This window comes from Thalassophryne amazonica, chromosome 16 (assembly GCF_902500255.1).
Source record: "Thalassophryne amazonica chromosome 16, fThaAma1.1, whole genome shotgun sequence".
Taxonomy (NCBI): domain Eukaryota; kingdom Metazoa; phylum Chordata; class Actinopteri; order Batrachoidiformes; family Batrachoididae; genus Thalassophryne; species Thalassophryne amazonica.
Genome location: NC_047118.1, coordinates 63,468,827 through 63,494,447, shown reverse-complemented (window position 1 = coordinate 63,494,447; position 25,621 = coordinate 63,468,827). Strand labels below are relative to the sequence as shown.

The 25,621-nt window shown below is 41.3% G+C and overlaps 1 protein-coding gene across 1 annotated transcript in view; it reads left to right on the top strand.

Annotated features, from left to right (window-relative positions):
• Nucleotides 1-25,621, top strand: part of arhgap17b (Rho GTPase activating protein 17b) — a 109,334-nt gene that overhangs the window by 18,416 nt on the left and 65,297 nt on the right. Inside the window, 2 exon segments of the mRNA XM_034189532.1 lie at nt 10,604-10,643; nt 22,477-22,581. Of these exon segments, the coding sequence (XP_034045423.1) occupies nt 10,604-10,643; nt 22,477-22,581 (145 nt within the window).

Below are 25,621 nucleotides of genomic sequence, written 5' to 3'. Positions count from 1 at the left end.
TCGGGATGCAATGTCCGATTTCGATCAAGTCTGAAACCACGTGATCGGGCTCAGGACATCCCTCATAATAGCTCTGCATCATCTGAGAAGTTTAATCTCCCAAATAATCATTTCTTCAGATATCTGTAGACTAGACGCTTCCTCCGGTCTCGAATACCAAATGTTCCCGAGGCACCAGACACAAATGTAATGGTCATGCTTCTGAATTTGCATCCAGTGTTATTGTCATCTAATATCTGTCATTTATGACAAATCTACCAGTTTTAAAGACCATCCTGAGCAAGATTGAAATGTTTCACTATCTGAGAACACATGGGATTCGATATTTAAGATAGTTAATTCAACATCTTTCTGTGCGCATCACTGTATTTTTATACAATTTAAGGTTGTGCACATGGCCTATATGTCCAAAGCTAAACTATCTCGTATATACTCAGAGGTGAATCCCTGTTGTCACAAATGCAAAAGTGGAGACGCTTCCCTTATCTATATGTACTGGAAGTGTCCTAGTTTTCGAAAATATTGGAGGGACATCTTCGAAACCCTATACTTAATCCTCAAATTTAATACAGGATATAATCCTTTGCCCTCTTTGGCACCACTGGAGGGAATGACACACATCTGTACCGCACACTTTCTTTGGCTTCTCTTTGGGCCAGTTGTGCACTGCTGTTGATTGAGGGATCTTATGCTGTGCTTAAGCCTTGAAAAGAATAGTTATTCATTGAACAACTCCAGTGTAACGTTTCATCAGGTGTGGGGACGCTTTCTGCAGTATTTTGAGAGCCTTGATCTTTAACATCTGACTTCCAGCTCTCTCAAGTAGGGCTCCAGACATGAGTGCCCCTTCCTATTTTTAAATCTGGTTTGGGGTTTGGGTTAATGTGAGGGCAGGAAGGTGAGGATAGGATTTCTCTGATTATAGTTTTGTTCCATTAAAAAGGACATTTTGCCAGGACTTTTCACAACATAATTAATTTGTACACTATTTTTGTTTTTGTCCAACCCTTGTGAAATTCTACACACTTTGTGTACGTTGCAATTTTGTGTGCATATAGGCTATTTTTTGTTGTTTTTAAAAATAATTAAAAAAATGTTCTTGAGAAAAAAAGAAAATATGCATGCATGAACTCAGAACAGATGCCAAATGCTGTGATTTCTGCAGTTTAGAGTGTCAGTAAATCAGCGTTCACAACATGCGTTCATCTTTAAATTATTTTGACACAAGTACAATGTGCATCAGTGCAAAGGCAAAAAGAAGCTGAAGATGTGAGCCTGGCATTATTTTGCTGGAATGGTAATAATCCAAACAAGATTCGGGCTACAAGAGTCCACACTTACACACATGGGCTTAGCAGGTGGGATGGGAGAAACAGCCCCCCTGGATTTCAGAATTTAGAAGCAGTGAATAATAGCCACATGGGTGAGGGAGGTGATGGTCTAGTGGTGAACCGTTGGGCGTGAGACCAGAGGATCCTTGGTTCAAACCCCAGCCTAACCGGAAAATCACTAAGTAGGTCCTTAATCCCCAAGGTGCTCCCGGTGTGTAGTGAGTGCCTTGCATGGCAGCACCCTGACATTGGTGTGTGAGTGTGTTTGTTTGAATGTTAGGCAAAATTGTAAAGCCCTCTGTGCATCTGATGCAGATGGAAAAGTGCTACATAAATGCAGTCCATTTATTTTATTTATGGGTGCAAATACGGCTGAGCTGTTAAAGAACATATTGGAAATAAATAAATTATGGATAATTACAATTATTTTGATTTGAAAAGTAACACGTGCAGTAAAACTGTATAATATAATGGATTCAGGTGGACCAGCGAATTTTGTCTGTTATAATCGAAATCCATTATGTATAAAACGGACAAATCCATCATACGTATACGAGGTCTATTAGAAAAGTATCCGACCTTATTATTTTTTTCAAAAACCATATGGATTTGAATCACGTGTGATTACATCAGACATGCTTGAACCCTCGTGGGCATGCGAGAGTTTTTTCACGCCTGTTGTGTGGGCCGCTGAAGAGGAGGTACTGCTGGCCCACCACCACCAGAGGGCGCCCTGCCTGGAGTGCGGGCTGCAGGCACTAGAGGGCGCTGCCGCCTTGCAGGAGCAGCCAGATGATGACAGCTGTCACCCATCACCTGCGACAGCTGTCATCAATCATCGGATCTGCAGGGGTATATCAGCAGGACGGCATCTCCACCTCATCGCCGAGATATCGTTTCTACTGAGAAGGTAACGTGCTCAGCTGACTGTTTAACAGTGATCTTTGTGACTTTTGTGTTTTGCTCTGAGTATTTTCCAACGAGAGGTGGAGGTAACTTACCTGCCGTTTGGATTCCTGGGTGCGAACGCGCCCTCCTTTAATTGTCCTTTGTTCCTCGCCAGCAGTACCAGGTCCGACACGCAGAGACAGTGGCCACCTGGGAGTTCGGGACTTGGCGGCTCCAGTATTCCCGGGGTCTGGTGGCGGAGGAAACCGTGTGGTTCCGGTTCTACTTTGGAGAGGCGTCTCCTATCTTCGAGCCTGCCCACACGACACCTGTGTGAATTTGACTTTGTCTATTATTGTAATCTGTTGTACTTGTTGTGCATATTCACAACAGTAAAGTGTGTTATTTGACCTATTCCATTGTCCATTCATTTGCGCCCCCTGTTGTGGGTCCGTGTACTTACACTTTCACAACAACGCCTGTCGGTTACGTCATTCGCCTGTGGGCAGTCTTTGAGTGAGGAGTTGCCCACCCTCTCGTCGATTTTTTCATTGTTTAGGAATGGCTCAGAGACTGCTGCTTTGTTTGATCAAATTTTTTTCAAAACTGTAAGGCACAACTGAGTGGACACCATTCGATAAATTCAGCTGGTTTTCGTTAAAAATTTTAACGGCTGATGAGAGATTTTGGTCTGTAAGTGTCGCTTTAAGGACGGCCCACGGTGCCTGACGGCGATCTGCGCTTCGAGGCGGCAGCGTCTCGCCGTTTGAAGTTGAAAACTTCCACGTTTCAGGCTCTGTTGACCCAGGAAGTCGTCAGAGAACAGAGAACTTTCAGAAGAAGTCGGCATGAGGAGTTTATTAGGACATTCCATTGTTAACGGACATTTTGTAATGAAAGAACGTGCGGGCAGAGTCGCATGTCGGGCCAGACCCGTCCGCGGGGGGTCGCGACAGGAAAAACACCTCCGTTGGAAACCTTAACGGGCAAGTTGGAACATGCCCAAGCTGTTAAACAATTTCTCAGTTACTCACTTGTTGAAAGCCATCAAAAGCCGCCTGAATTTTACAAATGGTTTTCAACACGGAGGTGTTTTTCCTGTCGCGGCGCACACAGATTTGCCGAGTCGTCACGGAAACGACTCGGCGAGTTTTTGCGTATGTCTTTCATTACAAAATGTCCTTAAACAGTGGAATGTCCGCATAAAGTCCTCATGCCGGCCTCTTCTGAATCTTATCTGTTCTCTCACAACGTCCTGGGTGAATTAAGCCTTAAATTAGGATGTTTTCAGGTCGAAACAGGCCGACGACGGCGCCTGGAAGCGCTGCGCGACGTCCTGCTGCGTGGGAAGTCTACACCGACAGAAACACCCCATAATCTCTCATCAGCCGTTAAACTTTTCACTGAAAACCAGCTTAATTTCTTGAATAGTGTCCACTCGGATATTCCTCACAGATCCAGAAAAAATTTTGATAAAGCAACGCGCGCCGTCTCGAGCAGCGTGTGAAACAAAGGAATTCAGCCGAGAGGGCGGGACCACATCTCACTCAAGGCCTGCCCACAGGGAAATGACGTCACCGACACGCGTGAAAAAACTCACGCATGTGCACGAGGGTTCAAGCATGATTGGTGTAATCGCACGTCATTCAAATCCATATAGTTAAAAAAAAAATAAAAGGGTCGGTTTATTATCTAATAGACCTCGTAAATCAATCTCACCCTCCAAACCAACAGTACGCTACATACAATTTCCTCAATGAATTTGAGCATCTTTTTCTGACTTTGTGTTGTGAAGTTGGTCATATTTGTGGACTTTTCTGCCAAATGTATTTGATCCATGATCGAAAATGCAATTAGTGTGCGCACTGCAAAAACTTTTTCAATATGATGGGAGAGGAAGGAGTGCAAACGTAAAAGTGACAAATCACAGCCCTTTGTCTCCGATTTAGCAGGTGCTTGAGTTCGCAGCCACGCAGAGGGCTGTGATCTGAAGTGGTTTGGTTCATCACACCCAGGGATAAGTGTGAATCTTAACACCGTATTACAGTGCAGGCAACAAGCAGAACTTTGTTAATAATCACCGGCCTTGAATTACGCCCTGCCTCATTTAGGTCCTGTGTCTGAGTACAGTTTGGGAACAAATAAACGGCTGGTCTTTTAATCACGGAAATATGGTACCCACTTTCCTCAAATCGGAAAGTGTCAGTGCTGAACTTTATTTCGTACTGGGAATATCCAGACTGCTTTGTCCGGTACATGTGAGGGGTTTTTAATAGAAATACATTACGACAGGGTGGAATGTTTTGTCCAGTGTGAGCAAAAACCCATTATATATGGTGTTTATTACATGGAAATCCATACAAAAGCATTTGGACTTTTGCTTTTGTCCAGTGAGTGCGAATATCCGGTTTAGACGATAACGTTTTTGGCGGGTTTGACTGTACACAGAGGGGGGAAATGAAATCCTGCATAGAAGGATTCCATCTTCTAAGGTTTAAGAAGCTCTCTGTCTCTTCCTACATTCATACCATATGATACATGTCACGTAACATTTTAGAATGTTATGTGGCTCTTTCCGTATGCTATGTGACCTATAATTATGGAAAAATGTTTCCATGGCAGTTTTGAAAATAAGCTTTTTTTTGACATTTTTTTTTAATACACGTGTTTCCATTAAGCATATTTCTCCTTCAAATTGGCCAGTTTGAAGGGTAACTTAAATTCACCTACACTCATCACCAGTGTGATCGTGCACCATTATATGGATTACGCAATATCATCAACACAGAGATAAATCAGTTTTTCCCCGTAAAAGTACATAACCTCCACCAAGCCAAAATTATTTTCATAATAATGCCAACAGAAGTCAAACTGATGAAGTAACAAAATATAACACCAAATATTCATTCATTTGGAGATCAGTAATCATTTTGGTGCAGCTCTGATCAGCAGCATTAAGGTTGCAGACGGGGGCCGTCTGTGTCGCCATTATTCATCGGTTTTTGTTTTCTTGTTCTAGTGAGTTAAAACATCTTGCATACTTTTTTAAAAAATAGCTGTAACTTGCTATAAAGTAATTTTCACAAGACAGTCATGGAAATGGTTAAACTGTGGTTGAGTTGTCAAGCAGCAGACTTTCTGCACTACAGGCTGGTTTAAGCCTTCACCACCATTAACTTAGACATATAAAACTGGGAAAGGAAAATTATCAGTCATGAAGTTTTCATACAGATTTTAACTCTGAAGACGCAGGTTTGAAAATGGAAAAAAAAAAAAATCCCATCTTAAACTCTTGCTCAAATAAGCTAATTATTAAAGCAGTCATGTCATGCAAACATTTAAAGCTGTGACTATAATATTACCTTGCTTTAAATAAAATTTGTGTTATTGATATTGTGCATTGATGCAGCTTATTCCATTTTATATAATGGCTGAGTGGATCCTTGTTATTTGATTGTTTGTAAGTCATGTGACATGGATTATTGTCCTAGTTGTGTTACATTTAGTGTACAAATTTGGTTCCATTTACCGTGCAAATTTGGTTCCATCATTTTGTACCAATGCACACTGCGACCACCACATGCGCACGCACACTAGTGGGTGTGGTGTTTGTTTTGCTGATGGACTTGATTTTGCCTCATTGAATGGAACATTCCATCTTTCACCTCATGAAATATTTGTACCATTAAACTTATAAATATTCATAATTTGTATATTATTCAGTCAGGTTTGGGGAATTTGGTGACAGGCGGATGTTTCTTCAAATTCTAGTATGACATCAAGTCTAAAGGCACCTTGACACTTCCATGAATTTTGGTCCGCTCTGCTGCGCAATTCATCGTGCCAATGCGTGTCATTTGATGGTATGCACCTTGACACTTGCATGAATTTGATCCTCACATTGGCATGAAATCTTACGTGCCAATGAGTAAACTCGTTGTAAACTGTGCACGCAATGACGCGCAGTGTTTGTGAATAGGTTGCGCAATGTTCACGGCTAGTTCAGGCAAGTTGCATGAAGTTTATGTGTGCCAGAAATTTGGAACATTTCAAAATCTTCTTTGCGCACTGGCACACAGCCGCCAACTGTTGACAGACCGTTTACGACGAGTTTACTCATTGGCACGCTAAAGTACATGCCAGTGCGCGGATCATATTTGTGCAAGTGTTGAAGCACCTTAAGTTGCCAACATTACAGCTCATCAAATCCCAAACAAAAGGCCAACAGTTCAATGAACGCCCCATCAGGCTCACTAATGGCGGCTAAAGATAGATTTGTTTTCCAGTGATACGGGAGCTGATCAGGGTGTCAAGGAATTTTAGAATGATTTCAGCATTGTGTTTTACCAAACACCTCATCACTGTGTACCTTTCAGACATCAGTGCCACTTGGCAACCAACACACACACACACACACACACACACACACACACACACACACACGCGCCTCTTCTCCTGTTGCCATAACAAACAAAGTGGAGATGACACAATAGGAAGTTTCTGTTCACATGTCGTGGAGGAATCTGACGGTTCCATCATGGAAAACAACCTTCAGCTTTAATGCAGATACACGTGGGACATTATTTCCATCACAAGTGTCCGATTTATAAATTGTAGAATTTCAATACTCAGTCATTTTATTGTGACTGTGGTGTGTTCTCACAGACGTCACAGGACTTAGGACATCATATGACTCTTTAATTGTGGATTTAAGGATATTATCTACTGTGTGACTTTGCTGTCGGCTGAGTTTTCTGCACATCAGAGACTGGTCGGGCTGGAACTGCTGTCTCACTTCAGTTTGGACATGTTGTTTGTTTTCTTGCTCATCAGTTTTTTACAGCAGGTTGAGGCTTGTGTATTGGGAATGATCACTTGAACTCCCAGATCATAACAATCAAGTTAGGTTTATTTATTATTTATTTGTTTTTTTGTGATTTATTACTTGCAGTGACTTAGCATCAGCTATAAAGTGTTCATGCTAATTAAGATTAATTTATACATTAATAATTCATACAGATACTGAGCACCATTAAAGTAGACCTGCATTGAAATAAATGTGGTCAGATTTCAGAAAGAAATAGCTGATATGTATTTATAAGACTCTTGTGAATGCAGTAAAGTAAATCTGTAAGCCCAAATTTGTAATTCAGCGGAGAAATCTTCGTTTAAAAATGACAGATTTGCAGCTAAAATTTAGCCCTCTGTGAAAACAGTTTGTACAGCCGTATCATTTCCATGACGTCAGGGACAAGACGACGCGCTCCCGCATTGAAATTGATTTTATCTGTTAGTAATGTTAGTTATACACGTCCTGGTTTCAACATCCAAAGTAAGCTGCAATGAATGTGAGATACAGATCTGTGTGCTCAGATCAGCAACGACATCGACAGCAGGCGCCGTTCTTCCTCTCCTGCTCTCTGCCTCCGCTGCGCTTATTAAGTCTGCGGGCTCGTTAACGAGCTCGTTAACCGCCGACGCGGGCCACTCACACCGCCCGTGTCTGCTTTGCAGCCGGTGTTGTGTCAGATTCAGCGCACAACACCGGCATCACCTCTCTGTCTACTGAATGGAGCTGCAGCACACTTGGCACAAGTCCTGAGATTACGCTCGCTGTTTTAATGCGAAGCGGCCGGTACACCTGTTGCTGCAAGGACAGACTTCTTGCGGAAAAATCCACAGCACCGCACGTCTCGGCAATCGGAGCCCCAGAGCTCCATGGATGCTGAGAGAGGTTTATATATTTTTAATGACTGGGATTCTTTGCGGGTCTCGCCTCCATATCCCGCGATGGTACCGGAGGCGAAAGACAGTAGATTTTCATTGCGACACCACTCAATCAAACGGGCGTATGAAAAAGTCCCCCAAAATAATTTTCAAGCACAAATAAAAGAAATGTGTACTCACCAAACATGCCGCAAGACAATATGAAGTTTTAAAAAAAGTAGATCCTTCCATATAAGACAAGAAAAAGGTGCAGATGCAAACTGACGTAAATCCACAAATTACAATTGGCGCAATGCATGCTGGGAGAGGGTCTTGTCCGTGACGTCTCGGCAGCGTCCATGATGAGAGGGACAATTTGCGGAGGGCTAAATGTTAGCTGTAAATTTGTCATTTTCAAATGAAGATTTCTCCATTGAATGACAGATCTGGGCTTGCAGATTTACTTTACTACATTCAGAAGGATCTCATGTGTAAATGTAAGTCATTTTTTGTTCAAAAAATCTGACTGCATTTTTTTCAATGCAGGTCTCCTTTAATAAATGATCCAGAAAAAAAAAAAAATCACATTATGGCCGCCCCTGTTTTCTAAAAGTTGGGATGAAATGCTGAATCTGATCAGTTGACCAGTGTCAGAGCAGGCTTATTTATCATTGTTATGGTTGCCATTATTATTACATTTTCACAGTAATACTATAAATCAGAAATATAATGCAATCCTAAAATACCTTTGGCTTTATGAGCATTGTCTTCTTTATAATTTGGAGTTGTTTGATTAATTATTAAGATGCTGTTGTCTTGCATATAATTTGTACATGTTCAATAAAGCCTATCTAGCTATCTGTCTATCCATCTGTCCATCTGTCTATCCATCCATAACAACATTTACATTTTAATGGTGTCTGTAGGAGCAAGGGCGCAGTTTAGAACTAGAAATTGGGGGAAGGGGACAAAGTGCGAGGCCCGCAGGGCCGAAGCCTATAGGCTGGGGGTCTATGGGCCGCTTTAGGCCCCCAGAAGCCAACGGTTTCTAGATAAGCTCAGATGCATTCTGAGCATCCAGAACAATAATTTTAATGTTTTGAGAAGACCATGAAGTGGACACCATTTGACTTTTGCAGTTTGAAACTGTGGATATAAGTACTTTATTCTGAGAATAGCCAGCATTGATTTTATTAACATCCTGGTGTAAATAAGGTATCACCACATGTGTAGAACGCAAAAAGAATGATAGGTTGAGTTTTCATTAAAAAAACTGGAATGTGGTAAAATGTATTCATGAATATGAAAGAACAGGCTCTTAATAATTAACTATCACATACTGTATTTTTTTTTCTCAAGATTTGTTTTTGCATAAGTTTGAAAAAACAACAGATCATAAGTTTAGGATAAATTACTTATCATGAATTTAATTTTCGAAGTGGCACTAATGACAACACTCATACTGTACATAATTTCACTTGCATAGACTCATTTTGGAGATCAAGCAATAATTGCAGATGGGCTTTCTGAGGTCCCAGATAGCTTTTCTGATTTCCTTTTCTAACTTTCAGAATTTAGTAAATTAGCATATGGTCCATTGATACTTATGTGTAGACACTAGTCCCTAGAGGCAACTATTTTTGGTTTCAAATCTGGGCAAATGCAGTCCCAGAAAATTCAGAATGTGACAAACAAGAAACAGGTGTTGTAAACAAGTCAATGCTGCTAAAAATACAAACTTGCAGAAACAAAGATACTATTCTGACATGGTTTGCACATAAGACTGACATAGCATGTTTCAAGTACACACATACATGCCAGAAGGTGGGGGGGGGGGACATGTCCCCCCCATCCCCCACCAAATTGCGCCCTTGTGTAGGAGTGTGTACATCTGCGTGTACGAGCTTTTGACAAGAGGAGAAGTTAGCATGCATGCTAATGCTGCAAAATGTCTTATAAATCACTCCAGAGGTGTTATCAGGCTACATAGATGCAGTTTTCAGTTTTAGAAGTGTTTATTTCTCGCTAGCTTTTACATAATATATGACAAAGAGGTTATATTTAGACAGAAACAAAATTGAGTTTTGCAGCTAGCTACACCAGCCTGTGATGTCACCACGCTAATGTCTGCGAAATGTGAGGTGTTAGGTTCCAAAAACAGCATTTTCAGTTTCAGAAGTGTTTATTTCTTGTTATCCTTTACATAATATATGAGAAACATGTATATAAAGACAGAAAACAAAGCGGTTTTGGAGAGACTAGCCACTGACATCACGGTGCAGCTCTACTCTGATTGGCTGTCACCCCCACCACTAAAAAATAAACTGAACAGATTCAAACAGAATGTGGCTTTTTAACTTCTTAAAATAGGTCAAGGTTATTCATCTTTGAACTTGTCTAAGGTCTGTGTCCCAGGAATGTTCCCTGTGATTTTGAAGACTGTGGCAGTAGGCAGCAGTGGACTTATGCTGGACACAGACAGACAGACAGACAGACACAAAGCCTTCTCAATACCTGATGGTCATGTTTGATGGCTTTGGGTAAAAATGCTGTAAATTGTGATAACATTGAACTGGAGAATGCTTCAGTGTTTTGTTTTTTATTTTTAATTGTCATAGATTCATTTGTTGTGAGTCTCTGACTTTTTGATCCATTATTTGTTCTTTTGTGTTTTGCAGGGCTGAGAAAACTGAGGTGCTGAGCGATGACCTCCTGCAGGTGAACATGACGTTTAACTTTTATTTCTGGTCGTGTGTGTCAAATGTCGTTGTGCTTCGGACTAAGTTGTTTCTGGTTGCACGGGGTTTCTGTGGTAAGTGTGTTTGTATTGGTGAAACATTTTCTCCTTGAGTGCGTGTTGCTTCGTTTCACTTCAGGCTGTAGCTGTGGTCAAGGTTTTTTTCTTTTTGTCACATTTTATTTATGTGATCTCGTACTCACATTGTTGTAAATAGCCACAGTGTTTGTACTTTGCTAACACAGTTGTTTGTAGAACTTTAAGAAGTTTAGACCTAAACATTTCAGTTTAAACAAAGTTTGTGTGTAATATTTTTCACCATGTTGAAGGCAGTGACTTGTGTTATACATGTTTCACCAACAGAACAAAGTCCTGCATGTATTCAAGTAAATAAGGATGTAAAAGTAAAGTTCAATCAGGATAAAAGAAAGCCACCCGAGATGGCAGTTGATTTGAAATCGGCAGTATTTCATAACTACCAGATTCTTGACCGGCTGTTTTGGAGGTTGTGTCTCACATGGGGTTTAAATTACTGTATCCGCACCATGAAACAGCCTGAGCATGAAAAGGAGGTGGGCGGCCAATACTGGATTCATTAAAAAGCCTAAATATTCCAGTAAAATGTCTGATTTCATCACAAATAACTCACCTGTGTAGTGCCAGATCTGTTCTGCCTTTTGTGCAGCTCTCGTACTCCAAACTCTGACTGATGTCATTGTCATGGAGCTACTACTGATTAAAATTAAATAAATATATACATATATCACATGCTTGTGTAAAATAATGAATTAATTCAAAGCAAATAATTCTCCATGCAAAGCTAAAGTTACTGTGGGTCACCCATTTACAGAACTTGGGAAAGACAAACGCACAGTGACGTCATTACAGTTAAGAAACGAAAGCACTTTTGCTTTTTACGATGTGTTGGAGTCACAAAATTTATTTAATTTAAGGGGCATTTAAACAACTTTAATTCAAAAATGGGGTGAGTGGATGCTTGAGGGATGGGGGTCGCGGGGTGTTTTGATGTGTGGATTTAATAAACACCACAACCGTGGTTAGCTTGTTAGCTTAGCTGGTTTGGACTTTTTAAAATTTAAATTTAACCTTTATTTATCCGGGTTAGTCCCATTGACATTGAGAGCTCTTGCAGGGGAGACCGGGACAATTATAAAGTTTATAATTCACCTAACCTGCATGTCTTTAAATGTGAAACCAGAGCACCCGGAGTAAACTCACGCAAACACAAGGAGAACATGCAAACTCCACACAGAAAGGCCACAGGTGGGAATCAAACCCATGACCTTCTTGATTGAAGATTGGGTGGGGGCGCTTCATTTGTCCCACCCAAGTCATACATGATGTCACCTATGCGCCACCTCTCTAGATGAGGTCACGTAGGGTTTCAGTGTATATACACAGTCTGTGGTTGCAGTGTGATGGGCGAAGAGGAAGGTGAAGATTGAAAGTTATTTCTATGAAATGAATATCAACTTTGAAGTATATGCCCCCCCACCCCAAGTCTTGATTCAAATTGAGTTCTGGCCTCAAAATAAATAAATAAATAATAAATAAAAATTAGGTGCAGAAATGGCTTGGTTGTGAATTACAGACCATTTTTTTGGGCATTTATTTTCAACACTGCCAGTCTCTAGTTGATGGTTTTTGTGGTAACACAATGGACAAATGTAAAGAATGATCACAAAAAAAACTCCCTCAGTGATCTGTTTGTATGGTAAAGCGAAAAAAAAAGGCAAATTATCAAATTTGGGACCAGACAGTGTGTGAAGATTTATCTTTTACCTAACTTCTGACTTGAATATTAAATGTCTTTCTTCTGTTGGGAGATAAGATTTTGGCCAATTCCTTCAGCAGTGGTATAGTGAGTCAATATATCTTCAAGCCTCAAGGCTGATGTATGGCTGGGTGATAAAACAATATCCATAAGGTATCACAATAAAATGTATGTTGATAGTGATAATAACCTTGGCTATTTATTAATAACCTTGGCCTTGGCTAAATTGGCTATTTACACTCTGTATGAGAGAGAGAGTGGGCAAATGAGGAGCATGAAAAATGACTGTTAAAGTGAACTTGCTTCATTCTCTAAAGGCCCAGTCACACGGCACTTAACAAAGGGCAATGAAGCCCAAACGAAACAAGAAATCTGGACTTTTGTTGACTTTCGTTGGCATTGTTTAACCTTCGCGCAGCTTTATTCCTGCAGCTGGGGCTTCGTCAGGATTTTTCAACTCTTGAAAAATTTGAAAGAATGCTGCCTAAAACCTCAGTTCGCTCCTATTTCCTTTTGCTGTAGTTCTTGATGCTTTTTTTATCATTTGCTTAGTTTTTGTAACGTTATCATTTAGTTTGACTTTGTTCGACCAACTGAATGTTTTCACACAGTACAGAAGCTGATTTGTGAGTGCTTTTGTGGAGGAGAGATGCAGTTCCTCTGCAGTGGAGCTGGTGTGTGCAGTGTGGGGCTTCTGCCGCTGTGTGTGACGTGGCGTGTGTTGCAGTGGTCATGCTGTGATGCTGGATGGCCAGGAAGAATTACCAGTGCACGGCAGTCTGTGATCGTGGCGTTGTTCCAGCGCTGCGCGCACCTGAGGACAGATTTGTTGCACAAGAAATCCAGCCGCAGCTGCAGCATTCTGTTCTTGAACTCTGAAGGGCTTGCTGTCCTCCAGCCCATGCAGAGAGAAATGCCTGCTGGCCCTGTCAGAGTCTGACAGATCAAAGGTTTTGAGGAAGTGATCCTTGATCACTGCGTATTTGTTCGCAGCGGGGGCTTTGCAGGAACGCAGTCAGCTTAGTTTCCGTGTAGTTGCTGACGGTCGACACGATCATGGATGGCTGTGTATTTCTTAGCAGCAGAGGGGCTTTACAAGATAACGATCAGCCTTGTTTGTTTTCGTGGCACTGAGGGCCGACATTATGTAATAATATTCTGTGTCATCTGCTGTGATCTCAGAACAAACTGCACCTCCATTTGAGCAAACCAGGTGGTAGTTTACAGAGTCATCATGTGTGAAAAACTTACAGCAGCAGTGGGCATTCACGTGTGAGCGGCTTTGATCCACAGAGGTGTAACGTGAAAACAGAAAACCCAGTGTGATCAGCTGGAGAGAAGTAAGTGTGTTTGTGCGTGTGTGCATGCGTCTGATCGCCGTACACAGCGCCTGTGCATGTGTGAAGTGATCAGAAACAGCAGGGTTTTGAAAAAAAAGCAGAGAGAGAGAGACAGCCAGTGCTCGCGATCTCTCTCTCTCGCTCTCTGTGTCTCTCGCTCTCGCTCTCTGTGTCTCTCGCTCTCTCTGTGTCTCTCGCTCTCTCTCTGTCTGTCTGTGTCTCTCTCCCTCTGTCTCATAGTCACGCATTTCGGGTGTACAGACAGTGATTAGAGTTTTGGTATTAGAGAGATTTGAGAAATATTTGGTGTTTGCAGTGTGTATTTTTTGGTGGAGCATTTAGTGTGCTGGTGTTTTTGTTTTGTAAAAATGAGGAGTCTTATGAATATTGAGCAAGCGCTGCAGTTTGTTTTTTAATTGGAGCAAGATGGAGCACACAGCATGTCAGAGTCTGAGCCAGACAATGAGGATTGTGATGATGAAGGAAATGATCCCTGTTTTGTTCTGGATGAGGAACCAGAGCAGGTGGATCCACCGACGTGCGCACAGATCTCCACAGTGGGTCGGATCACGTACTTCTGTTTGCAGCTGAGCTCCGTCCCAGTGCCGAGTCCTAGAACACAGAGATGCAGACACACACACTGCTCTATCAGTGGCTCCAGGTTCGTTTAAAGCGTCGAGATCGTTAGCTTCGGTTTCATTTTGTTCCTCTTTTGTTTCTTTTGCGCTCTTGATTCGCAGGCTATTCAGTGATAAAGCTCACTTGTCCACCTTTTCTCAATGATTTGTGACTTTTTTTACTTTTTTCCCTTCTTTCAGGAATTGTCGCATGCCGTGTGAACGTGCCTTAAAGCTGAGGAAATCCTTGACAAAAAAAGTAACAGAATAGAAACAAGTCAAGACATGGAGGCTCCATTGTGCTAACAAAGTTCTACAAAGCGTTTGCAGTAAAATCACTGTCAGACAGCATGTCAAGAGAAATGGACAAACCTCCTTTATTAACCTTTCACAATGAAAGCCCTAGATATGCACTGCTGCCCTAACAGTAATGGTAATAATAATAACAACAATAATGTTGTATTCATGGAACATGTTATATCGTCATCAGTGCTTCCCAAAATAAAATGCAACAAAACATAATTATTTAATGAATGAACTCTGTCGGGGTGTTATTTCCGACTTTCAAGATCAATAAGGAAAAAAAAATGATTCTGATTATATATTTTGCCCTTTGCTGAAGTTCTTTTCAGGACCTGGCATCTGCGTTTTAAATCACTGCATCTCGTTGCAAAAAGGGTGCATTTTAGAAGTCAGTGTTTGGCTGAAAAAAATGACGAAACAATCGTAGGTCTTGGAAGGTGAGCGGTGTGGGATCCATCATGTTTCAGCAGCATATTGATGCCAAGTGGTTTAAGACGACAACCACTGGCATTAAAAGTTGGGAGGCTTTGATTCTGAAGTGCTTTGACAGATCAGGGGTTTGGCTCTGCTGAAACCATGCCGGCAAGGTTTTCTACTCGAGGCGATTCCTGTCAGTATGATTTTTTTTTTTTTTTTTAAATTTATTTATTTTTTTAATGAAGTCACACCTGATGTAAGCTGGGGCATTACGTACGGATGTGCGGTTGGGCCGTAACTTGGCTCTCGATGCTGTGAGATCACTGCATGAAAACTGTGAAATACGGGTGAGGCTGCAGGAAAAACTCAGATTGAAGGTGAAAGAAAAATTCTCAACGCTGCTTTCAGCAGACTGTTGTAAAATCATGGAACTCAAATTTTATGGCATGCGGCAGTGAACTATGAACTCATTCTCCAGTTTCATACATGAATCGAAAATTGTAATATTTATTTAATGACTATGTGCAGGTAACTGAAACAATCCAGGTTTGAACAGTTGTAATGGTTACATTTAGTAACGTGTATTTAATCCATGAACCAGAGAACACTGGGTGAGAACGCTGGCCCGCTTTGGTTCTTGTCGTGAATATGTGCTGTGTCAGACATTCCTGTAACTCTGGATCACACTAAAGTATGTGATTGATTCACGAGCACCTACTTTAGTGTGGCTCCAAACACTTCTACACTGTGTACAATGTGCTAAAGGTGGTAATTAGTCATTTATTCAGGCCAAATGGCAAATTTAGACTTGTTAACTTCTCAGATGTGATTTTTTTTTTCTTGCATTATTTTTTTCTGCTTTATTGGGCTTAAAAATGTTTTCATTTTTACTTTGTTCTTTTTAACCGTTGTAACCACAGTTTCCTTAAAACCCCGTTTATGCAACGTACGACCACTTCTAGTTGACCTGGTTTTAACCTCTTATGAAGTGCTTCAAACATATTTTAAAATGCTTTAAGACAGTGTTAAAAAAAAAAAAATCAAAAGCATTTTATTTCCAAAGTAAAAAAGTTTGTATTCACAAATAAGTTTATTAATCTTTAAAGTTGTGCACAGTCTAATTTTAAAGGGGAAGTTCACTATTTTTAGATATTTTGGAGTTCCTCTTTTCAATGGGGACAAAAACTATTTGAACTAGTCCAGTACTTAGTTTGAATATTAAAACCACCACAGACTAAACGGCTTCCGAACACTTCTTGTCTATGCTGAATATGCATAAATGTCATTAGAGGTGTTGGGAAGCATGGCGTGTTCCCCTTTGGAGGTACACGTATGCACATTTATCTCAGTAAATGTAAAGAAGAAACCTGATTAAGCAGCTCTTTGCCTCTGTATTCGTTTGTGGTCACACTGTCCAAATGTTCTTGTTTACAGCAATTTTATTTACATAATTTTCAACATACACCTGAGCCATTTAAATATGACAAACACACTGGAAAAAAATACATATTGCTTGTTGCTACACAGAGGGTTTCAGTGAGATTAGCAAGTATTTTTGTATATACACTTTTTCCACATTTTATAAAATAGAAATATTAATCCGTGCATTATGTAGAAGAAGCTAAGAAGAAGCTAACTCAGTACAAAGGAGAGACGGTGTGAATATAAACAAGATGTATATTTTCCCATGATTTCATTGCCCATAAATCAGATTGGGGGCCCTTCTGCCCCTTTGCCCCTCTGGCTACACACCTGCACAGTCCATGTGATCAGTGTACGTGAGGAGAACAGATATGACAATGAGGAAAATAAACTTGTTTATGTGGCAAGTGTGACCTGATTGACCTGAAAGAAAGTTATATCACATGCACAATCCATTAGAAACAGACTTGCTGTGTATTTGAAGTGAAGGAAAGTGAAAGATGTTTTTAAAACCTGCACCACCACAAGACAGTGTTCTGTTATCGCTGCCTTGGGCGCCATGCTTATGAAACAGTGAGATTGACAGGCAGTGTTGATCTGTGTGGATGGAACCGGCTTGTTGTGAATATAAAGCAAAGGAGGGCATTCATGCACTTTTACAACGTGCACCACAGCTCTGCTGTGTAGCAGTCGCAACAGTGACTGTATGTTAGCTCCACTTGGCACAAGAGGAAATCTGCACTTATTTAGTGAATTGGATGTAATTTTTTCCGATTTAGGTCAATCAAAAATTACCTTGATTAGGCTCGGTGTCGCAGACCAAACAGTGACTATCAGTAATGTGAATTTAATCATTTTATCTGGAAATGTTCTTTAAAAGTTTCCATCCTGAACAGCACAATAGTTTTTCCTTTTCGTTTGTGCTCCTCCTTTCACGCTCCCACAGGCCTTCTTCTCCAAACATGAAATTTGACTCTGCGATTCCCATGGTGTTCTCGTAGTCCTACTTTTGCATTTTTCCACAATGCTTATGATTGGCTCAGACCTTTGTCTTGTGTGGACATGTCGTCCCTCTGCTGAGGAGGCTGACAGGCAGCAAGGCAAAGCCGCCGCACTCTGGAAAACAGCAGAGGACACAGAGCGGCCTGTGTGACAGTGAAGCAGCTCACAGCTGATGTTAAGCAGCATGCTGGAATTTATCCAAATGTTTTGTCATTGGGGTTAAAGGTCAAAATTTTTAATTTATTTATTGACTTTACTCAGATTTGTACCACTCTTGGCACACAGGTTAATTGTAAGTGGGTTTTGAGGAGAGATTAAATTCACCAAAGGTCAGTCATTGGAGTCAAGGTCATTGGGGGTCAGTGATTAAAATTTGTCTTCCCCTCTGATCTGGACCCAACTTGGCACACACACATAGGTGGGTTCTGGAATTACCACAGGTCAGTCACTGGAGTCGAGGTCATAGGGTCAAAAGCCATTAATGATGATGATGATGTTGATAATAATAATTCTTTGATTTATGATGATGATGATGAAACTCCAGCAGTCAGTCTGCTCTGTGTCAGCCTGATCTCAGAAGCTAAGCAATGTGGGGCCTGGTTAGTACTTGGATGGGAGACTTCTTCAGAACTGTAAGGGCTGTGTGTGTGTGTGTGTGTGTGTGTGTTGTCCAGTTAAATCTAGAGTTGCGTCAGGGAGTACATCCGGCATAAAAGCTATGCCAAATACCAGTGTGGATCTGAGTGTATCTGCTGCGGCGCCCCCGAACAAAAACAGGAGCAGTTGAATAACAACATTATTATAAAGTCTAATTTTCACCAAACCTAGCACACACTTGTAGGAGGCTTCTATAATTGTCCAGGTGAAATCAAATTTTCCAAAGGTCAAACATTGGGGTTAAGGTCATTGGGGTTAAATATCAAAATTTGGATCCTGATTTGCACCTAACATGGTACACATTTGCACTTGGGCTCTGAAATTCCCTGGGCAAGGTGAAATTGATCAAAAGCCAATCATTGGAGTCAAGGTCATTGTGGTCAAAGGTCAAAATTTATGCATTACACTCTAATTTGAACCAAACATTGCACACATGTTGGTGGGTTTCCACTTAATCATTGGTGCCAAGGTCACGTCTGCCTGTCTGGTTCCTGCCTCTGCTCCTGATAAGCCATTTAAGCTGATTTCTACCAAACTTAGTATTGAAGGTTCACCCTGAAATTGCTTTTAAAGAATTAATTTTGGCAAAGGTCAGGGTCAAGGAATTTGATTTTCAACTGGATTTGGGCCAAATGTAGCACACACGTAGGTAGATTCCAGAGAAGTGCCCTGACAAGGTCAGATGTAAATCAGTTGGGTGAAGGTCAAGGTCACTGGTGTTAAATGTCATATTGCTATAGCCCTTACGGTGTTCATTCCAAAGAGTACTATTACCTAGTTAACGTTAGGAAGGTGCTATTCAATATTCTGGATCATCTGTTCAATTTCAATTCAATTTTCAATTTATTTCCTTTATATAGTGCCAAATCACAACAGAGTTGCCTCAAGGCGCTTCACACAGGTAAGGTCTAACCTTACCAACCCCCAGAGCAACAGTGGTAAGGAAAAACTCCCTCTGAGGACGAAACCTCAAGCAGACCAGACTCAAAGGGGTGACCCTCTGCTTGGGCCATGCTACAGACTTAAATTACAGAAACAATTCAAAGAACAATTCACGGATGAATATACAAGAATTGCTGTTGGTGCACAGGACAGGAGGGTCATCAACACAAATACAACTCCCATCTCTGGAGGGAGCTGCACCTTAAACAGAGAAAAAACAGAATCAGGCATCAGAAAGACAAAAAATACTGTATAATTTACCAGCATTTGAACAACAAGAAAAACAGAAGAAATACTATAAGGTGATCTGTTGACTATTGGTCAAAATTCCTGGATGGGATATTGGAAATTTTAAAAAACAAAACAAAAATAAAGTGAATCTGAATCTAACCCAATCTGATCGGAGTCATCGTGGGTTATCTATGACTTCCTTTAGGGTAGAATATTTTTGTACATTGTGTTGATGTTTTATGAGATGACTAGGTTAGCAAAGTACATCCAGAAAAGGTATTTATTAACAGATTAGTTGTTTCATGAGCAGAAAAAAAAAAAAACTTGTTGGATTGGTGTTGGCAGATCCTGAAGTTTCTCGCATGGGTGTCGGACATGAAACGGTGGTATTGTGTGGAAGTAAATCTGTGCCATCAGAGTTTGAATTTGAATTTTTAAGGTTGAATTTTATTAGCAAAAAATCAGTTTGGAGTTGAATTTCTAAGGTTGAGTTTCTTTAGCATCAAAATATTCCACCTCAAAAACTTCAACTTAAAGAAAAATTCAACCTCAAAAAATAGAAAAGCAGGGAGACAGGGATTATTTGCTTCTGTTTTTCTGTGTTTTGAGGTTGAATTTTTTTAGGTTGATTTTTCTTTTCTTTTCTTTTTTTTCTTTTTTTTTTAGGTTGAAATTTTTGAGGCTGAATATTTTGATGCTAAAGAAATTCAACCTTAGAAATTCAACTTCATACTCTGATTTTGATGCTAAAAAAATTAAATTTTAAAAATTCAAATTCAAACTCTGATGGCACAGATTTACTTCCACCGTATTGTGCCGTATGTATTGTGAGCGCTCATAAATATCATGACTTCAGTTTCAATTTATTTTCATTTATATAGTACCAAATCACAACAGAGTTGCCTCAAGGTGCTTCACACAAGTAAGTTCTAACCTTACCAACCCCCAGAGCAGCAGTGGTAAGGAAGAACTCCCTCTGAGGAATGTTTCTGTGTAGGCTCTCAGTTGTCCAGGTGGTTTCCATAGTAGAGAAGCTTGAATCTTCGACTGGACTGGGTTGCTTGATGTGAGGACGTTTCGCTTCAAATCACAGAAGCTTCCTCAGCTAAAATTCTTGCTCTGGTAGGCTGACTTCTGTTTTGACTCTTGTAGAGAAGAATGAACCAGAAGCCAACAAAACCTGTTTTTTTTTTTAACTGCAGAGGGAAGGGCTAAAGAGCAACAACTTGTACAGAAAGCCCTCACAGTATGTGGGTACCCACGTTGGTCCCTGGACAAAGTGCAGAAGTCCCAGAAAACAAAGAGACCAGATAGACAGGAGACGGAGACAAGAAGAAGAGGAGTGTCTCTCCCTTATTTAGCAGGAGTAGGGGAAAACTACAGAGGATCTTCAGACAGCACAAAATCCCAGTTTACTTTAAACCAGTCAACACCTTGAGACAGAATTTAGTTCACCCTAAGGACAGGATCCCTAGTTACAAACAGAGCAATGTAGTGTATCATATCAGATGTCAGGAAAACTGTAATGAACACTACATAGGTGAGACGAAGCAACTTTTACACAAGAGGCTATACCAGCACCGCAGAGAGGTCGCCAGTGGACCTCAGTCTGCAGTTCATCTCCACCTGAAAGACACTAACCACACGTTTGAGGACAAGGAAGTTAAAATCTTAGCCAGAGAGAAGAAATGGTTTGAGAGAGGTGTCAAGGAGGCATTCTTTGTAAAACAGTTGAAACCCAGCCTTAACCGCGGAGCGGGTCTCAGACACACTTTGTCCCCTGTTTACAATGGGGTACTCAGGTCAAAGCAGTTTCAGTCTTTTGTTCATAGTAATGAGTCATTCACGTCATCAGGAGAGAGTCGTCAAGGGAGCCATCAGGGGAGGCTTCCGTCCTGTCATTAGGAGAGTGCTAACTAGAGCACAATAGGTGCTAATTAGAGCTATTGTTTAGTCACTAGCCTATAGCAGTCAGCCTCTTGGTAGGAGGGGTCTGATTAGGTTAAAAAACTCCAGCTTTTGTTGGCTTCTGGTTTATTCTTCTCTACAAGAGTCAAGACAGAAGTCAGACTACCAGAGCAAGAATTTTAGCTGAGGAAGCTTCTGTGATTTGAAGCGAAACGTCCTCGCGTCAAGCAACCCAGTCCAGTCGAAGATTCAAGCTTCTCTACTCCCTCTGAGGAAGAAATCTCAAGCAGACCAGACTCAAAGGGGTGACTCTCTGCTTGGGCCATGCTACAGACACAAATTACAAAACAATTCACAAAACTAATATACAGGAAATACTGTTGGTGCACAGGACAGGAGGGTCTCCAGCTGTTCGACAACGTCGAACAGCAGACAAAGTCAGCCAGTTATAAATCCATCAGCCAAAGGTCCAAACTCAGATGTTCCACTTTTGTTATTCTGGTGATCATCAGGTTTCTTTCTGTTTTCACTGTTTCATCAGGCCTGCAAACCTCACCAACCAGAAAGCTGAATCGAAGCAATAGTTTCTGTTTGAGTTCGTTTGAGATTTATATGGTTGCTTGACTCCGTGGTCTACCCCCCCGTCTGTCTCCATGGCAACAATTTGACAGCATGTATGGGCCCATGCGTTTGTTTCCTTCTCATGTATCATGAGTTTCAGGGGTAAACATAAAAAAAGAGTTTGTGATCCCTGTATAATCCATGCTGCAGTGGTTTGGGCCTCTTTGTATCCGACTTGGCTCTGTGTGCTGGAAGTCTGGATCCAGTTGAGGCTCAACTTCTGTGCGCTAATCAGAACATGGGATCAGCTGAACGCTGAGCGACTCAGTAGGCTTCAGGAAAATTCAAGTTCAGTTTAGCTGTGGTCTGGCACGTAGTAATACAGGCAGAAAAAAAAGGTGGGGGTGGGGTCTAGAGAGAACAGAAAATTAGGCGAGATTAAAGTCAGGGAAGGAGACGAGGCCAGACGGCGAATGAAGTGACAGAAGGTTGAACTGGAACAGAAAGAAGAAGTCAAGCACGTGTGTGTGTGTGTGTGTTGGACAGAGAGATATGTGCTCTAATGAGTGCTGCTGTAATTGTTATGATTTCATGTCTTATGTGTCATGCACTTATCCAGATTGAGAGACGGATGGAGTTGGTCCGTTTGGTGTCGCACAACGCACACAAGAAGCTGGTTTCTTGTCTGCAAAGTCAACTGGGCACAGACACCGAGAAGAGACACGTAAGAATCACTCACTCGTCTTCTTTGGTGCTGTTTTATTTCAGTAACTCCTCTCTGTTCAGACACTTGACTCTGATCTGTCCAAACACGTTGTTATTGGTGAATGTGCACGAGTGAAGGGAAACACGGTCCGTGGAGTAAATCAGGCTGAATTATTCCTGTCTGGATCTGCGGGGCCTCTGCTGTTTTAAGCTGTAACTGCAGATCACGTCTTCTTATGTCAGACTTGGACAGGAGACGGACTCATGAGGAAAATATTAAGCGTGGCCTCCTGCCAGATTCTGTCGCTGCACAACAGATCCACCCAGACAAAACTGACAGAAATCTGCAGTAATCACTGATACTTTAGGTCTTTTAAATCACAATATAACATCTAGTATGCGTGTGCTGCGTCACATGGTCAGCGTTGTTGTCGGATCATTGAAATGGACTCTGTGCAGGTGTCTGTCTGTCCGTGCATCACATTTTGAGAGCCTTAGATTTCCCCGTTTTGCTACTTTCTGAGACATTAGTTACCTGTATCAAGTTATAAATGTACACAAATGTGACATCTACACATATGACCTTAACCCAGATTTCCAAGGTCATCAGAGATAACGGCAGAAAACACGTGCTGTCTCACCCCTCCCCCAAAATAATTTTTTTCTCTCCAAATATCAGTTGTAGAGCTTACGTTTGTATTGAACACCTACAGCAAATCATGTATCCCGACTCCCTTTAGCACACTAATTTTGACCTTGAACCTCAGGGTCAAGGTCAAACATGGAAATGGAAAAAAATTTGAATGTTTTGGGTATACTTTGCTTTCTCAGCACCCAATTTCTCTTCTAAAGCCTAACTTTGCATTGACCACCTATAGCAAATCATTCATCCCAGCTCCCCTGAGACAACTGCATTTGACCTCAGACCTTAGGGTCAAGGTCGCACATGAAAATGTATGGAAAACTACTCTTTCCTGTATTATTTCCCCACTCATTTTTCACTGTCCCTCACAATGAAATTTACTTCATTCATCCATCTGTGCTTATTTGTTTAATTTGTCACTATGCCATATCAGCATAATAGGCAGGGGACCTCAGCCCAGTATTGGCTTGTTTATTTTACACCATCTTACAGAACTTAATCTAGTTTGTATTTTTGGCCTGCCAGCATTCCTATAGACTTCATTAGTTACATACTACCCTCTAAAATCAGTGATTTATTGAATTTTAACTGAAGTCGTGATTTAAATTAATGCCATTAGCAAACCACAAAGACTGCAATTTTTTTAAAGTTTTTTTTTTTTAGTTTTTGCACATATATTTAACACACCTTTGGTGATGATGTAATACAGGTGTAACATAGTACTAAATTTCATCCCAAATATTAACCTAAAAGTACACTGATCTACATTTGTGAACTGTTGTCGCGGTATTCCACCGGCAGCACAATGCAGCCAGGCTCGTTAAAAAATAAATTCTACTTTTTATATGAATAAGTGTAAAAATTTCAGAGATGGGATGTTTGCCAAATAGTAGCGCTACCTACGACAATTTTCAGTTTGTACAGATTGATGTTTTATGTGTTGCTGTCATTAGAGCAAAATCAAGCAAACTAATTGTTGGTAAAATATTGAATGCAGTCTGGCATCATGTTCAAAATGTGTTCATAGGATAAAAAGAAGGGAAAAAAAAACCCCGCTTACCAGGCTGTAACTTTATCCAACATGATTGAGGAGATGTACCAGTTCACGAATGTGTAATGAGAAAAGAAAGCTTACATTTGCACTCACACAGTAGAAAACCCCTGTGCCTGACGCAGCTCAACAGCTGTGTTTCTCGCTATGCATAAGATCAAATGACATGACATATAAAATAACAAAATATGAAATTTGCATCATATTTAATTTGAAATTGAACTGACTCAAGTTGTGGCTCTTACAGTAGATAAAAAATATAAATCTTGAATTTGTTTTTAAAATTCTGGTTCACATAGGCACATTATGTGGAGAAAATGGCTCCTTACTTCAGGCACTTAGGGGCCATTAGCCAATATCACCTTTTTTAAATCCTGTTTGTGATATTCATGGACAGGATATCGAGGCGTAGTCAGGGGGAGGAGGGTTTCCAGTTTGGTGGTCTCAGGGTCTCATCACTGCTTTTTGCAGATGATGATTTTTTTCCTGTTGGCTTCATCGGCCGGTGACCTCCAACACTGACTGGATCATTTCGCAAGCCAAGTGTGAAGCGGCTGAGATGAGGATCAGCACCTCTAATTCTGAGGCCATGGTTCTAAGCAGGAAACCGTTGGATTGCCTACTCTGGATAGGAAATACGGTCTTGCCCCAAGTGAAGGAGTTCAAGTACCTTGGGGTCTTGTTCACGAGTGAGGGGACGATGGAGCATGAGATTGCCCGGAGAATTGGCGCAGCAGGGGCGGTATTGCATTCGCTCTATCGTACTGTTGTGACGAAAAGAGAGCTCACCCGAAAGGTCGAAGCTCTTGATCTACTGGTCAATCTTTGTTCCTACGCTCACCTATGATCATGAGTGTTGGGTCATGACCAAAAGAACTAGATCGCGGGTACAAGCGGCCGAAATGGGCTTCCTCATGAGGGTGGCTGGCATCTCCCTTAGAGATAGGGTGAGAAGTTCTGTCATCTGTGGGGAGCTCGGAGTAGAGTCGCTGCTCCTTTGTGTTGAAAGGAACCAGCTGAGGTGGTTCAGGCATCTGGTAAGGATGCCTCCTCAGCGCCTCCCAAGGGAGGTGTTCCAGGCACGTCCATCTGGGAGGAGACCCTGGGGAAGACCCAGGACTAGGTGGAGTTATTATATCTCCACACTGGCCTGGGAGCACCTCGGGATCCCTCAGTCAGAGGTGGTCAATGTGGCACGGGAAAGGGAAGTCTGGGGTCCCCTGCTGGAGCTGTTGTCCCCGCGACCCGAACCTGGAAAAGTGGTTGAAGATGAATGATGAGTGAGTAAATCACCGTAAGACAGTCATGTTTGGCAGTCATAAGTATTGTGCTGCTCATGTCGTAAGCATGCTCACCAGTCAGACA